We start from the raw sequence: 16,344 nt of genomic DNA on the forward strand, positions 1-16,344 counted from the left end.
AGGCACTGAAGAGCCTGATTTTGTCTTTCTCAACCTATGCTGCTTCCTACAAATTCAGCCAAAGCCCCAAACTTTGAAGAATTGCACTGTCAAAAAGAAATTAGAATGAAGTCATGATACCTGACGACCTTGCCACAGGGTCCTAAATCAACCAATCAATCAATCTTTGAAAATAAAATTAAAAATAAAATTTGGCTTGCAAAGAATGTCTAAAAGTTTAGAGGCAGCTGACAGGAAAGCTATCTTTCTTCATTTAAATAAGACTAAAGTGAAAGATGCACTTCCACAATGTGGCATGGGAAATAACAAAAATGTGAGTCTTTGTAGTAAGTTTCATACTGAGATATTCTAAAGAATAATTCGTATTTTAAATGTTACTTGGATAATGGGCATTTCTATATCTACTTTATGGAGGGAGATATGAAACATTACTTACCAAAGATCATAAAACAAATAGCAGCAAAAGACAACAACCACCACCATGTACTGCATGTGTAATATATTGCTCACTAAAAAGTTATATCTTTAAAATTGCCCCTGTGTGTTCCATGTGCACATACATATATACATACAATATTGCTTTTCCCATTAAGACCTGTTTTCGTCCAGTGTAGATACATGTCCACTTCACCACAAAAAGTAATTGCAGTGAAATGGATCACAGAATACACTGTTCCTCCTAGCAAGCAGACAGGCTAAGGAGATTGTTTAGTTCATAGATTTAACAATGGGGCAGATTACCAGATTAAAATCTGGACTACTAGATTAAATTTTTTTCCAGACTTTTTTTAACCCATTCTTGACCCATATAAAGTAAAACCGTGATCTTACCTCAGGGCCCACTGTGCACAAGTCTGCTTTACAAAACCACTCATTATTCCTCTCCTGTGATTGGAATTATCAGAAAACTAGGACAATAGACATAGCAATGAAGCTAATCTTTTGTTTCACCAAGCATTTACACCTACTGTATATGTAGTACTTCATTCTAGTGATTTCCAGGCATTGTATGGACAGTAATTGATCTCAGAAAAAATATACTTTAAGAAAGGTTTATTAGTTTTATTTTAGTTATATTTATTATTTATTAGCACAATTTTTCGGCTAAGGAAAATAAAACAAAAAGACAACAAACTGCCCAACATCTAAAGAAAGTATATAGTATACAATCAGGATGGCATTAGGAACCAGAAATTTGGAGTATGAAGAAAGTGTATTCAGAAGAGAAAGACACAGGATGCACTGATATGAAGGAGCATCATAGGAACCACAATTCTATGAAAGAATTTGTTTTTCCAGAATGAAAAAGGTTCCTCTGGACTAGTTTTGGGTGATGTCTTCAACAGGGAATGAGTTTGGAGATGACAAAAGCTTTTGCTGAAATTACTTGAAGATGGCCTATTGCAAAAAATTTCAGTGAGCCAATACAATTGTCTGCTATTTCAAGTTACTCACAAATTTGCTGATAAAGAGTCCTTTTCCATCTTGTTTTCTTCTTCCATGTTGGTATGACTCAGAATGTTTGTAGACTTTACCGTTGCTATTATTTATAAATCTGGCAGTATCAGAATCACAGCCACACTGTTCTGCAGGTTTTTAAACTGTACAGAGTAAAAAGAGTACTCACCCCAAAGAGCTGAGAGTCTATCAGGAGAGAGGAAGCAAAATATACAGCATGCCAGCAAAGGTTGAAGTTATAATCAGCCCATATATTGTTGATGTCCTGGCTTGGGCCTTTAAAGGTAAATGGTAAAATTCATTCCTTGTCAGAAAGGGATTTAGCTTACATCCACAGAACTGAGAAAAAGGTATTTCCACTCACTTTCTTTTCCTTTTTCTTTAAAATTCATAGCCCATTAGTTACAATATACACTTGGGAAGGCAAAGATCCAAGCTCCTATTTCTACTTGATTTGGAGCACGAATCTAGAAAAAAGATCGGGTGAACTGTCTGTATCCTGGACTCACCTGAACCTTATCCATTGCCTGAAGCACTGACAGAATCATGGGATCCCCTCACTCCATAGGGAGTGCTCTGACACCTAGGATAAAATGTCATTCTTGCTCTGATGCAGATATTATTTTGTCCACAGTGGAAGAACTTCAACAGGAGAGATTTTTGAACCCAGAAAATTGAATCCCAGTCAGTCCAGAAAACTCTGCAGTTTAAAGTTGCAACATCTTTTTTTCTGACTGAAATGGGATCTGAATTAAAACCTATCGTGTTTCAAATAAATTACCTAATTCATGGGATTTAAAAAGACTGAACATCCTGCAGAGTAAAAGAAAGTGACTGATAAACAGATCAAAAGGCATCCAAAATCAAGATTATTCCCTTAGGTACTACTGATATCAGAAACCACCTTGACAGGCTGAAACACACAAGACTTATAGCAACCTCAGTGAAAGAGAATTCAGAGATTCAAGTCAGATAAAGCAACGACTTGTTTCAATATATATTTAGAAAAAAAATTGTGAACTAGTCTCCCCAAAATCACTGCAGGAAAAGGAGTTTGGAAAATGATTTGTCTGATCTAGTCTTATGTTTTAAATTACTGCTGCTTCTCTCAGCATATTCTATCTTCTGTATGTTTATTTTAGATTGCTAACTCAGAGAGAGACTTTTCTTATTTCTGTTTATCATTCAGCAGAGACCAAATAGTGACTGCTATAGGAATGACACCGTCTGAAAAAAAGAAATCATAACAGTAATAACTAGTTCTAATGACAGTCCCAAGGAAGCTGGGTGTCCGGAAAGGGGGAACACTGCTAGCCAGGCACTTAAATGTAGCCGCTACAACCTGAAATAGTGATGAGAGCGGATTCCCTGCCCTTGGCAAAAAAGTGTTTCTGCTTAAAACATCTGCCAGAAGATTTACATGTCCTCTTAGATGGCTGGGTCTGAAGGGAATGAGATTCTGCTCCCCTCAGACGAGCAGAAAGCCAGACTTCTGGGAGAGTGCCGCGCTCCAACTCCTATGTTGGCTCAAATATGAACTTGGTGGACCAAATTGATACAAGTTTCCCTATTAAGGATCCCTTGAACAGGCAAGGATTCTGCATACAGCTCTGAACTCATGTCTATTTATAAGAACAGCAGTATCTTTCTGTGACCTTTGACAACCCAAGTGCGCACCAGCTGACTGCTGCCAAGTCGTGACCAGAGCACACTGAGGCAGTCCTGAAGGAACTGGGAGAGGTAAGTTGTCATGGAAAAATGATCATAGTCCATTTGTCACTATCTGTGACTACCCTTTGATGGAAAAAATTACGATGTTGAGAGATGGAAGAAGCCTCAGAAGTCATGTAAGAAATGCTAAGAAGCTGAAGAGATGATGCCTTTGTTAATGAACAAGAGAGCCCAGAAATTAGAAGCTGTTGCCTTGTTTTTTAGTGTCATTTTTGGCACTAGAAAAAAAAAGCCCTCTGTCCTTGGCTGTTTGGAAACATATCCCAAGAGGGTAAGATCCTCTGAAAGGGAACAGAGTCGTGTTAGACTGATTTCAGGAACTGATCCAGGGTTTATGTCACTACCAAATGTCTTGCCAGAAGGAAGGAACTGTTCATCAGCCAACCACCTAAGGAAAGAATCAGCATTATGCCCCAGTGGGCTGCTAATTACTGCCACTGGCTTTTGTAGGCACTGGTTATACTAATGTTGGGCTGAAAGGGTAGGTGGGTGAAATATGACTGAGCTCTGGCTTGACTTCCTTCTGCAGTTTGCTTCAAAAGGCAGTTCTAGTGGCAAAACAGTAAAAAGAAGACGAGGAATGAACAGACAATTTCTAAAATAAACTATTACAAACTCTATCTTTTGATAGGAAATGGCTTAAACCAGCATTTTGTTGGAACAAAGTCCTGATGTTTTTTTTTTTAACACACCCTTAGCACTTTAGTACTTAGCAAGTACCTTAGAATCATGACTAGAGATACAGAAGCTTCTACTTTATTCTTTGCTTTGATCAAGGGATTTTATGTTCAGTTAGCTATAGGAACAGACTTGTTTTCAACAATCCTATTTAATCCTTGCTTCCCAGGCTTCATCTTTTGAATTAATTTGGAGATCTCATCTCTCATATTGTACTTGGAAAACTTAGTGAGAATATAAATGCCTGAAAATAAATAAATATTGGGGAAACTGGGACACAAACTTCTGGAACTTGACAATTCAGCAATTCAAAAAGGCACTTCTTAACATATAATTTTGTATTTCCTGTGTCCTAAATACATGCTCCCTGAGGAGGGGTGATATTTTTGCACTAACACCAGTACAGTGATCTTGTATGAAGCTTTACATGCTAATTCAAAACAACAGTCAATAATAATATTTTTAATGTAACAATGCCTCTGTGATTCAAGCACATGTTCTTCAATGGTATTGCTGGCACCAAACATGATGATCTAAAGTAAAAATGTTGGGTAAATTCTATCCTTGGCCATATTCAAGCACCTCTCAGAAACTTTGGTGAGGCAAATCGACCACAGACATATGCTCTAGCAACAAATTTGATCAACTTACGTAGAGGACCATTTACATTTGATGAAATTCCTAAACTACAGTTGTGTTGTTTCCTAGGACAGGAAAAAAATGTCAAAACTTCTAGTAGGTTCAGGAACTCATTCAGTGTTTTTTTATAAAAGAGATGGTGGAAGCACAATACCAGCCAAAGAAATGCAGGTGACATTTTCATGTAGATATAGATGGTTTGGCTGCTGTTCAGGTGACCTAATTTTGAGAGTCCTTGAGTTGGAAACTGGACTTGTGATGTTCTCTACCAAAACTCAGGATGCAATATAAGTAAGTACTAAGCAAAGCAATAAACTGATTAAAGGAATAACATACTTACTGGCATTATGTTATTATTAGCTTTGGCAGCTATCAAATACTGGCCAAATATAAAAATGATTCAGATTCAAACCCATTGCTTTTGACCTTGTAATAAATAAAGCCTTCCAAAACCCAAGCTAGACTAAAATATTAAATCCTGGCTCCAAAGGAGAAAGACGACTCATAACGAAGTGATTCTATAAGCACAAATCTCCCTGAAATCCTTGGCTGAAAATGTAGAACATGAACAATACTCTGGCTCATGACTGTGGAAAAAACTGTTCTCCATTTAAAATGTTTGTCATCAATGTAATCCCATCTTTAATTATAAATAACGTAAGGGGCTTTTATGTGCTGGAATGGTAATACGTTGCCGAGAGTTCAGCTTTTAGGAAGGCACACATTTCTGAATTACAGTGGAGATTCATCTTAAAATGAAGCAAATAATAATGTATAAAGCTGTCAAAGATACAATGAACTGAAGACATTACAGCAGCACTGCAAGTCAGAAAATATTCTATGAGTGACTTTTAGAAAGACATGTTTTTTTCCCCTCTTTAGTTACTGATTTTTTTTTTTCAACTTGGGCCAAAATCAATTAAAAGTATGGTTTAGATTTGTAGCTAGTGCCATTTAATTTGGCAGTAACTGTACTGTGAAAAGGTTCACCTTAATCTTACCTTAACCAGTTTACACTGATGTGTTAGCACTTGCTACTCTTCCCCTGTCAAATCAGCAGCCAGGCTGCTTGACCAGTTGCTAAAAGAGATTGGCCAGCATTATGGTATGACCTCTTAGAATCAAAATGCAGCTGATATTGAGGCCCAGGCACCAAAAAGTATTTGAGAACAACAGATCCAGCTAGTTGCCACTGTTTGCCTCCATATTTTCTCATCCTTCATGCCAGGTATGCACCTGGATTATTCCACGGCTGTGCTCACAGTTGGAAAGGCAGATAAAAAACTACTACTCTATAGCAAGCAGAGATTCACTTCGAAGTCTTTTCATCAGCAGTGATCAGTGAGGAACGTTTGCTGTCATGATATGCAACGCAATTGTGACTGCACAACCACGGACCCCTCAATTTAGTCTAGGGCTGTGTCTGCTCACACTGTGTGTGACCCAACTTCAACTTCAACAGGGTCCCTGTGGTTGGGCTGCAGCCTGTTTCAGTATACTTAAAAATGCAGCCTTTGCCATATTACAGTCTCAGATCTAGACAATTGTGCAAATGAACTGTGTATACTTAGGCAGTGGTTAGAGAAGATTCTTATGCTGTATGAAATTGCTATATCTAGCTAAAAAGTCCGAGTGACTGTGAATTTTAAAGTCATTGCTGGTGTCGGAGTGAATTTTGCTGTTTTATATAGCTGTGACATGAAATATTACAGTAAATGAGAAATAAAGAATATTTCTTCATAGATAAGTTGCCTCTTAAATCATAGTTCATCAGAGAACTGAAATATTAGAAAAAGCCCTCGCAGAATCATGTAACCTAGAATGGCAAAAGAGCACTTTGATATACTACTCTTGTTTGTATGCATAGCTAAACTGTGTGATTGTAGTATGATGTAACCACTATCCGAGTTTAATCAATTTTAGCACAAATAACAGTGAAGAAGCAGTGACACTGGCTGTAAGATACATTTGTCTACAGCAGCAGCCAGAGAGAAATGCTTGAAGTGATCTGCATAAACAAATTTTACTGACAATCTGGATGTTAGTGTGCTGAAACCTACATAGTTGCAACTGCACTCTGCTACCCATGTCAGCTAGCACAGAAACGTAATCATGGGATTCTTGATTTTGTGTTTATATGTACATCATGGAGCAGCATAATTTATCTCACCCAATTTTTTCTGTCTAAAGTGTGGGTATTTACTTGAAGGCATTCCTTTAACCTCTTATATCCATTCCAGTTTTCACAGATTTCTACTGCATAAGAGTATGAATGAGCTGCTTGTCTTTTCTTTGGGTATGGAGGCTAAAAACTGGCTTAGATTAGATGCCTAACTAAAGTTAGGAGAAATTAGTAGCATTTTGTAGGCTAAATCTGTTATTTGCTCATGTAGATGTCTGAAGTTAAATGTGACCTTTTTTTTTTTTTTTTAACACAGCACTAAGACACCACGTGGCAACGGAAACTGCATAAAGCACACAACTAAACCTCAAACCATTCCACTTCAAGGAATTATTCTCATTAAAATAAATCCAGCACTTAAAACTAAAAGACCTTAGAAAATGCAGCATCTTTTTTTATTATCCTTTGGACATGAGAATACTCAGCAGAAGTATGAATTGTCATCTTCATGCTGCATTTGGGGAAACTGAGCAAAACAGAGCTTCACAGAACATTCACAAAAATGGTCCCTGATTTAGACAGACTGATCTGGTTTCTAGTCAAAAATCTGTTCAGTTCCAATTAAAATGGTAGCTTATCACTAATTATGAAAAATAAGGGCAGGGTCTTAGTAAACACAAAGGTTGCTTTTGAATAAAATTAATTACCCAAGGTCACTGATGAAGTCAGTAACTGACTTGAGAACAGAAACTTGATACCGTCTTCCTTCCTCACTTGGATATATAAGACTAAATGAACAAGCTTTTAGAAAATACAGCAGGAGACATGAATTTCATTGATAAGAAACTTGCAAAGTATTTTATAAATATGAGTAAATAAGCATATATGTAACTAAGTACTCATATATATAAAGTTTATATGAAGGGCATATAACGTATATTTCCCACAGGATACTCAGGATCGCTTTTAAAACACTACAAAAGATGTAGAATGAAAACTACAACAGAAATGACTTGACTTAGAGTTTTACTGTAAATCGATGTGTGCATCTCAGGAGTGATTCCTCTGCTTTCACTGGTCCCTAGTATGTGTTCAGCAGCTGGCAGGCACACTCAGTAAGGCTGGAATTTGGGAGTGACAAGAAGCTATGATCTCTCTAAGTGTTTGTTAGAAAAAGGATTCTAGCTTTTTTGATGAGATAACTACAACTGAAAAAATCCCCAACACCCAAGAACTTACTTTAAGGCATAAAGCATTTCTTAGCCAAAATGGAATTTGCATCTTTACCTATAACAAAGATTTATGAGATGGATTGCTGTTGACTAAGCTATCGTATTTGCAAAGCAATGTTGCAATATGGGAATTTACTGTTAGCTGATTACGTTTATTGAATCATAATGTTGAATCTGCCACCCTTGATGACCCAAAGTTGCAGCCGTTGCCTATTCTGTTGACAAAGACTTTGCCTTCTAAAAATTTTCCAAGATGTCTTGGAAATTTATCTCAGTATCAGCGGTATTTCAGCAGAGATATTATTGAATAATTTTGCCAATTGATGACTTTTAAGCATCTAAATCCAGCCATTCTGTAATTTAAAAAAACAGAATTTCCGAAAATATTATCTCCCACTATAGCTGCAGTGTTACATGCCTCTCAGCTTAACGACAGTGACTGAGATCAATGGAAAAAAAAAATAACCTGTTTCCAAGTTAGTCATGTAAACAGTTGTATTTATAAAATTTCTGTCAAAATTCAGAGAAATGAAATGCAGTACTATGAGGACTGCTGCAGATTATATCTAATCATCCCAGCCTGAAGCTGCGGATAAAGATGTCTTCTTCATAGACATCAACAGACAAACTTGACAGGTTCCTAGCCCTTCACAAACCTCTTCACATGGTAACAATGAGGAAACTACAGAATTTCAGAATGCAGTCACAAAAAGCTTTCCAAACATTTTGCAATATCATCCCCACAGGGAATTTTGCCAATGGGCAAAAAAGATCTATAGAATGTGAACTCAAACCAGAGTTAAAAATTTCAAAGAGAAAAAATCATTAATTAATTTTACCTATATATGAGACTATTGTTTTCATCAATATATGCACATATAATTTCACGACAATATTTTTTGATGTTGTATGTTGACTCTTAACAGTGAAGTGTACTCCAGCCTGCGGATCTTGTTTCTTCAAACATTCCGCATGCTGAATGGTCTTTACACCACTTGTCTACCCTTTCACAAACTGTTAAGCGATCCTTAAAGACTCTTTAGACTATTTATTTTTCTTAATTGTCACTGCATCTGTGGGGATGCCATTCCCCAAAACTAATCTAAGATTTCATGGCAGTTGAGTGAGCATCTTTAAAAGAAAGAAAAAAAGAGGTCCACCTTCTTTCACTGCCTCTGAGTAGCATTGCAGCAATCTTGATCGGGCACAGAAAGCTAATAACTTTTGCACGGACAGGAAGTAATTTAGCATTATGTCATAAGCCTGAAACTTTTCTATGTTCTCTTTTTTGAACTGCTTACTGATGAATCAAAGGATACATTATGTATTCAATGGGTGTACTTTGGCTTGAACAAAACTACACATACACAACTGTCCTACCCAACGCAGAGTTTAAACTTCAGTGATTTTTTTTTTCTTTTTTTGCTGTACAGCAATTGTTTCATGAATCATATCATGCTCCTTGGAATCACATTTTCATCAATACCTTTCTTACCATTTCTAATCTACTGGGAACACATTTAGCTGTGGCATGTGACTCACCCAAAACAGGCATTTGTGAACACAAGAACAAGTGTACATATAACTAGAAAGACAAAGTGCATAAACTGCTATGAAGCCAGTCTCATTTTGCATATTCCATTTGATCTCTCATCAGGCTTGGAGCCAAAACTATTCTGGCCAGGCTGTATAAATATGAAGCAACCCAGAATATCATTAAACCAGACTAAGCTGAACCCTAGTAAAAGGTCACACTGAACAAAATTTTATCTACTACAACTACTGACCTGCTACTTCAAGAACCTGTGAAAGAGATCATAAAAACTACAGTCATCCAAGGAGGTTCACCACTCTCTCTAACAACTGCTGAATATGTCTGGTAGTTCTTGAAAATTATTGATGGAGATGTTTGTCAGAATTAATTTAACTTTTTAAACATTTAACATTAATTTAACATTATTATGAGGATAAGCACAGCCTTCCTGTAGCATCAGACAAGTGGCTTCAGTTAAAGTTCCAAGATTATTCTTTTGAATAGGAAAAAAAAAAAATCCTTTCCTTTCAGCTTAAAGTCATGTTAACTCTCATGTTCAGAGATCCTTGAATCTCAAAATGATCTGAACCACATCTTGGAACTGAAAGTGGTTCCTAGCTTTACGAACAATGCATGTTTTAGCAAGAAATTCTTCTTATCATGTTGTCAACATTTCCTGCTTTTCTTTCCTTCATAGTTGTCTTTCATAGCAACATAAACAGCACTGAGGGCAGAGGTCATTTTCTTCTCTATTCTGGCCATTCAATTAGTAGCAAAAGATAAGTATTATGTAAAGGAAGGGAAGCTGCTGACAGGAAAATTCTGTTTCATTGGCAAGGAATTTCTTCACTCAACCTACCTTTTCTTGATTCTGGCAGAGAAGACAGTCACATTCAAAGCAATACTGTCGCACCAGTTGGTTTTGGCGTTCAATGGTGGGCATCAGTGATTCAATATAGCTGATGGTGAGCTGTGTGCAGTACATACAAACCCAGAGTTGGTATATTTTACAAAAATTCCATATTCGGTGTATGTATAGCTAAGGCAACATTTTTGGATACAACATTTTTCCAGCATAAAATAAAATTTTATCTTAACAGATGATTTCCTAGAAAAAATTGACGACTGTTACAAAGGGTGAAAAAAAGGACCAAAAATAATTTCCATGGAGGAGCACTTTTTCACATTTCCAGATCGATATTGTTTGAAATTATTAATCCCCCCAAAATTATCACTATTTCAACTTTTCATCCTAATTTGGAAGAAAAAAAGAAGAGAGAGAAAGGCAAGAGAGAGAAGCAGCTCAGTGTCTGAATTCCCTGTGCATGAAATCTCATTTTCTGTCTAGCTCCAAAGCTTAAGTGTGTATTTAGCACTGGTGTTGTACAACATCCAACTACCTCCAAAAATTTTGTCTCAGGGAAGCCCCTACTTTCTTGCAAATATACGTTTGAGCCTGAGGAAAGCTCCTCTTATGTCATACCCATCTTCAGTATGTCTTTGATGTTTCCTTTGTGACTAAGGAAGAACAAAAACATTGCAGTCAAAGTTACTGAAACTATTGACAAGAAGATTTATTAAAACTATAAAAGAAAATGCTTACATTTGTGCCATTTTCAACTCCTCATGCTCTACAGAGTGAATTCCAATGAACTACAGGGAAGTCTGTAGTTCGTTCACTTTGACGCCTGCCAGAAAGAATTTTACAGGGCTAACCATTTTTAGAGTTCTTCAAATGTTTAAAATGCTGAACAGGCACAAACTAATGAGAAGGGAAAGAATATAAGAAAATAACAGCCCAGCTCAGACCAGCATTCAGTCATACGTGCTATTGAGTGATTACACTCAACACACTTTGAAACACTCCAGAGAGGTCAGAGCTAAAAAAATCAGGTCACATTATTCCATCCTAAGCCTAGACACTTCAACTAATTGGGAGAATTGTCACATGGTTCTCAGTTAAATCGTGAGTGTCCCACTCAAAGAAATTACAGGAAAACCTGACCAATTTGTAGTAATGACTATTCAATCCATTGTCAGAACCTGCATTTTGCAAATTAGTGAGCATTCTAATTAAATGAGCAATTAATGAGCAACTAAAACAATGTCTGCATTTTTTCATTATTACAGTGTAATTTGATTACATATTGAAGGAGGACTGTATTAAAAGATGACTACTGAGATGGCAAAGTCAAGCATTTAAAATTATCATAAGCAGAAAGCCTGCGGGGAAAAAAAATATGGTCTCATAATTAAGGATTAATAGTATAATTAATGAAAGAGACAAATTAAAGTTCCACAGATAATAAAAAATTAGAAAACGCGAGAACTTTGTTAGGTTTTGCGTTCTATATAATGTTCTTCTGTCCCAGCTTGTGCGTGTCTGAGCTGAGAGGGGATTAGTTTCACCACTGCTGGTTTGCAGCAGAACAGTCTGTACTAATCATTTACACAGGAGCTGTAGGCTTCCCTCTGAGCTTTCTGTGGTGAATGGATGGAAATTGTTTTGCCTATTTCTTTTCCACTCTTTTCTCCCAAGCTAGGTCTCTTCTGCCCCATTCTCTCCAATCTGTCCCTCTTCTCATTCTCTCTCTTCTCTGCCCCTGGACATGACTATCATTTTCCAGTCTTATTGTCCACACCTGGTTATCTAAACCTGGTTTCCAGCCCTCAGTTCTAGCTCCTTACATAGCCATTCTTAGTACAATGGGTCAATTTTGTCATCCTGCCAGTCCCAGATCTGCCCTTCTGCCTCCTTTTCTACCTCATCTTACACCTTTTCCCCATATTTGATCACCAACACTCTTACTCTCCGAAGTTAACAGTCCTTCTTGCCCTACTCTGGTTTCTCAATCCCACCAACTTTGTCCTCATTTCTTTCCCCAGCTGGTCCAACTCTGCATCCTCCCTGGTGTGGTAAGAAAGATCTGTCTCCCTTCCTTCCCACAAAGCAGTTTCTGGTCAAGCTGTAGTCCTAACCTCATCCTTCAGCCATTCCAAGCCCAATTTCCCTCTCCCATCACAAGCCTCTGATCTTCATGTCTCTTTGCAACTCGCAAGTGGTTTTTGTCAAAATCATTCCACACACTGGCTTGTTCCCTTTCTCTTATCCTCTGCATAAACACCACTGGTTCTGACCTATGTCCTACTGGGCTTTAGGTTCAGGTGGCATCCAGCAGTAAAAGGGATTTAATCAAGTTCAGGCACAGTGCAAGACAGTAGGAATCTTCTGGGAAAAACCATTCATGTGAGATTAGTCTATTCTTTGCCAAAATACTTAAGACAATGGTTTAAACTCTATCATTACTGTTGAATCCATCATTAGGCAGGTTTCAGGTCTAATACTGCAAAACAAACACACAGCTAACATCAAACGTGCGTTAGCTATCTTCAGCCTACAGGCTTCATCCCTTTTTCTATTTTCATTTTTGGCTTCTCCCTGCCTGCCATGTTGCAGAAACCTTGGAAGCAGGAACAAGTTTGAAACCAGTAATTTCTTCTTCAGAGGTTACCAAACAGTTGTGGATATGAACAGTCACGTAACAACCTGCTCTGGATTAGAGCATATGACTGGGCAGAAGGAGGAGGACAAGAGGCTTCGCCACATTGATACCTCCTTTTAGCGTTCTAACAACTTAGGGTTTCTTTTTCTGTCAGAGGCCCAAGTCCAAATTCCCAGTCCTGCCACCAGAAATCTGTAAGTGAAAAAATGTTTGTAGCTGGCAGACTGAGTGGGAAAATGTAATTAGAATATTTAGAAACATGATCAACCTAACGGTGACTAAGTCTATACTAATCATTTAATCGTTTAAACATAAAAATTCTGTATTCAAGTCTCTCCTACACTTGTTTTAATTTTGGATCCCTTCATTAGATGCAAGGCTCATTTAACTTGTACATATTTAGGAAACATGCCCATTTATCAAAGGTTGTCTTAATGGTATTTGCATGTGGGATGTATGGTCTTAATTAAAACATTATTTCAGCTGACCAAAGCTTGCCTCTTTATTGCATCGCTTATAAAGAATGCAGTAAATCTTTTCCCCCGAACTGGAGAATATATATTAAATAACATTTATGAAGGCAGGGAATTATTTAACAGCCGTGAGACTTACTGACTCTCAAGACTTTCTCCTTAAAAATGCAGCACTGTCTGAGCCTTGCTTCTTGCTCTGACACAGAAATTCTTTAACCATGGGTATGGTGGTTAGTTTCTCATGTTCCTCATCTGCCAAATGAGGTGGACACAATTTTCCAGTACTGCCATGCTGCAGTGGACTTAATTTATGTTTTCTGTAACAGACTATAAGCTACAAAATTTCTAGACAGAGGATTCTGTGGAAATTTGAAATCAATTATTTTAATGCAAACGGCAGAGAAAAAAAGTGAGTCCTCTTGTTTTTGCACTCAAGGGTCTCAGGATCTTAGGGAGGGTTGTATACAAAACTCTGTTCCTGAGACAGAGTTATATAAGTGGTGAACAGTCTGTGCTCTTTCTGTTTTGGCATATATGATCAAAACGCCTTCTAACTCAAGGAAAAATTTGGTTTTAAAAAATGTAATGTGACAAAATGTAATGTGTCAAACATACACAGATATAAAACTTCTCCTCATAGAATTATAATAACAGAAATATTACATATCTTGGCTGAAATCTGTCACGAAGATAGATTTAATTGCTGGTCATCTGAAATTATGATTTGTATTTAGTATTAATTTTAAAAATTAGTTGTTCCGTAAGAGTACGGTCAGTTATGTGACTTCCTGCAGAAAGATACAAATTTGCTCTAACTGAACTCTGAAGCTGATGAGAAGTCATGCACCCATTCTGGAGCAGAACTGGACCTCAGCTAATACAACCTGTCTCTCAGCAGGACTAACTGATTTGAGCTATGCACTGAACTAACCACAGCTATACAACTTCTAATTGGAGATTAGGCAAAATAAACTCATGTCTGCCTGCAAAACACCAGGTAGACACAGTAATTAACAAAAAGTAAATTGAAATTATAGTACACATCTTGATGCTGTTTAAAGTGGTTGGTTACTTAAGGGTAGGGAAATGATGAAGACCTCTTCAGAGCAGGCTGCTTATCTCTTTGAGAAAGTAAACTAGCTGATAGGCTACCTTATCATTGAAGAAGCCTTGGTGATCTCTAGGTGAATAATTTTTGCTTTCTTATAATCCTTCCCCATATCTTACCTTTCCTTGCAATACTTAAATTTCATTTTTGCAAAGAAGAAAGTGCAAGAAAAGGAAATCTTTATACTATTTACTGTCAAAGTAACATCACCTAACGTTACAAAAGCTGTGATAGTCGGCACTACAACTAACATTACCTTGAGGAGCAAAAAGGTGTTATAATTAGTTTTGAGGTGCTGGAAGCAAGTTTCAGAAAGTGCTGTAGTCTTTTAAGTACGGATATATAGAATAAAATCCTCACAAAAATCTGTTTTTTTCTTCCTGCTATTAGATTCAACTATGCTCAAAAACCTGGTACAGAGTAGAGTGTACAGAGTGTTAGGATACCCTTTCTAGCCACCTCAACCCCCAATCTATGCACGGAGATCAATAGTTGCTTCCAAGCCTTGTCCTCTTTTCACTTCTTTTGTCCTTCCTCTGCTCCCTATCTGTTTCATTCCCTTTATGCCAGCTGCAGGACAGAAAACACTTAAATTTAGTGGTGATCATTACCTGCTGGTCAAGCACTAGAATTTGGGGTATTAGCATAGACGCATACCGTCTTATATGAATTATAACAGAGTCAGAGCAAGTATGGGGAAAAAAAAAAAGAAAGGCTACTAAGCTTGAAGGAAGTTTCCCATCAGAGCCAAATTTTCACTTTAAAAATTATACATTTAATGAGGATTATAAATGTCATTTAAACAGACAAATTAGTTGTATAATAATAGAAATGAAAGCTGTTGTTCTGAACATCAACTAAAGCATTCATTGGCAAAAGCCAATGGGAACGTAGTGTGGTTTTGTTTAAAATGGTAACTTTCTGCCCTCAAAGAGCATGCAATTCCATAGAACCACATTAGTATAAAACCCAAATAATATACCTAAAGATAAATCTGAACTTTTGGTTTCCGAAGCAAAATTTAAGGCCCAGACACTTCTCCATCTTGCCAACTATCAGTATTTTATTACGATTCCTGCAATACACTTTGTTTTCTTAAAGCTTCAACTTGGGAAACCATGCAATTATACATGAATCCCTTCTTTCAATGCCTGTTACAAAAAAGTAACATTCATGACTCATGATTTCTTAGAGCTTCAGGACTGGCAACACTGTCTTTGCCACAAAAAAGGCCTAGATGGCTAGAATTTTTGCATATGATTTTAGGAGCGATTAGTTTTCCAACAATACAGCACCATCAAATTTAGCACTTTCATTCTATTCAGGATTCTGGCTCAGGAGTCCTAATTTTCTACTGCCCGAGATACATTTTAGGATGTGAATAAATTTCAAAGCCCAAACCAATATTCAGTTAAAAACCACTAAATGCCACATGCCTTCCCGTCAAAAACATGCAAAGCCAACAAAATCTGCCTAGACATGAGACTAAAACTGAACTGAAACATCTTCCATCAGGACACAAAAACTTTTTGAGGTTCTCATAATCTTGCATGCTTTTTATCACTGACTTGATAAATATAATTACTGCATATAGCATGAGCACTCTAAAGTGTGATTGAGGCATAAATGTTATTCCCGAATAAATCTGCATCACACTGCAGCAGCTACATCCAATGTAATAATATCTGTTCTGGTTTACAACCAAAATCAGATCTACTGGTGCCTCCCTCTTTACATAACTGTGAGATGACCACAATGGCCAGTCACCTCAACTCCCTGTGTCTCTGTTTTCCCTGTGATTATAGGTGGTCAACAACTCCTTAACATGAGTAAATTGTTGTAGTGTCCTCTGATTGATAGAAAGCA

General features: G+C 37.2%; 1 protein-coding gene across 1 annotated transcript in view; it reads right to left on the reverse strand.

Moving 5' to 3' along the window:
- Nucleotides 1–16,344, reverse strand: part of SMYD3 (SET and MYND domain containing 3) — a 437,259-nt gene that overhangs the window by 65,746 nt on the left and 355,169 nt on the right. Inside the window, exon 8 of the mRNA XM_075146580.1 lies at nucleotides 10,254–10,364. Coding sequence (XP_075002681.1) covers nucleotides 10,254–10,364 — 111 coding nt within the window. The remainder of the gene's footprint in view (nucleotides 1–10,253; nucleotides 10,365–16,344) is intronic.

The sequence above is a fragment of the Calonectris borealis genome, chromosome 3 (genome assembly GCF_964195595.1).
Source record: "Calonectris borealis chromosome 3, bCalBor7.hap1.2, whole genome shotgun sequence".
NCBI lineage: Eukaryota > Metazoa > Chordata > Aves > Procellariiformes > Procellariidae > Calonectris > Calonectris borealis.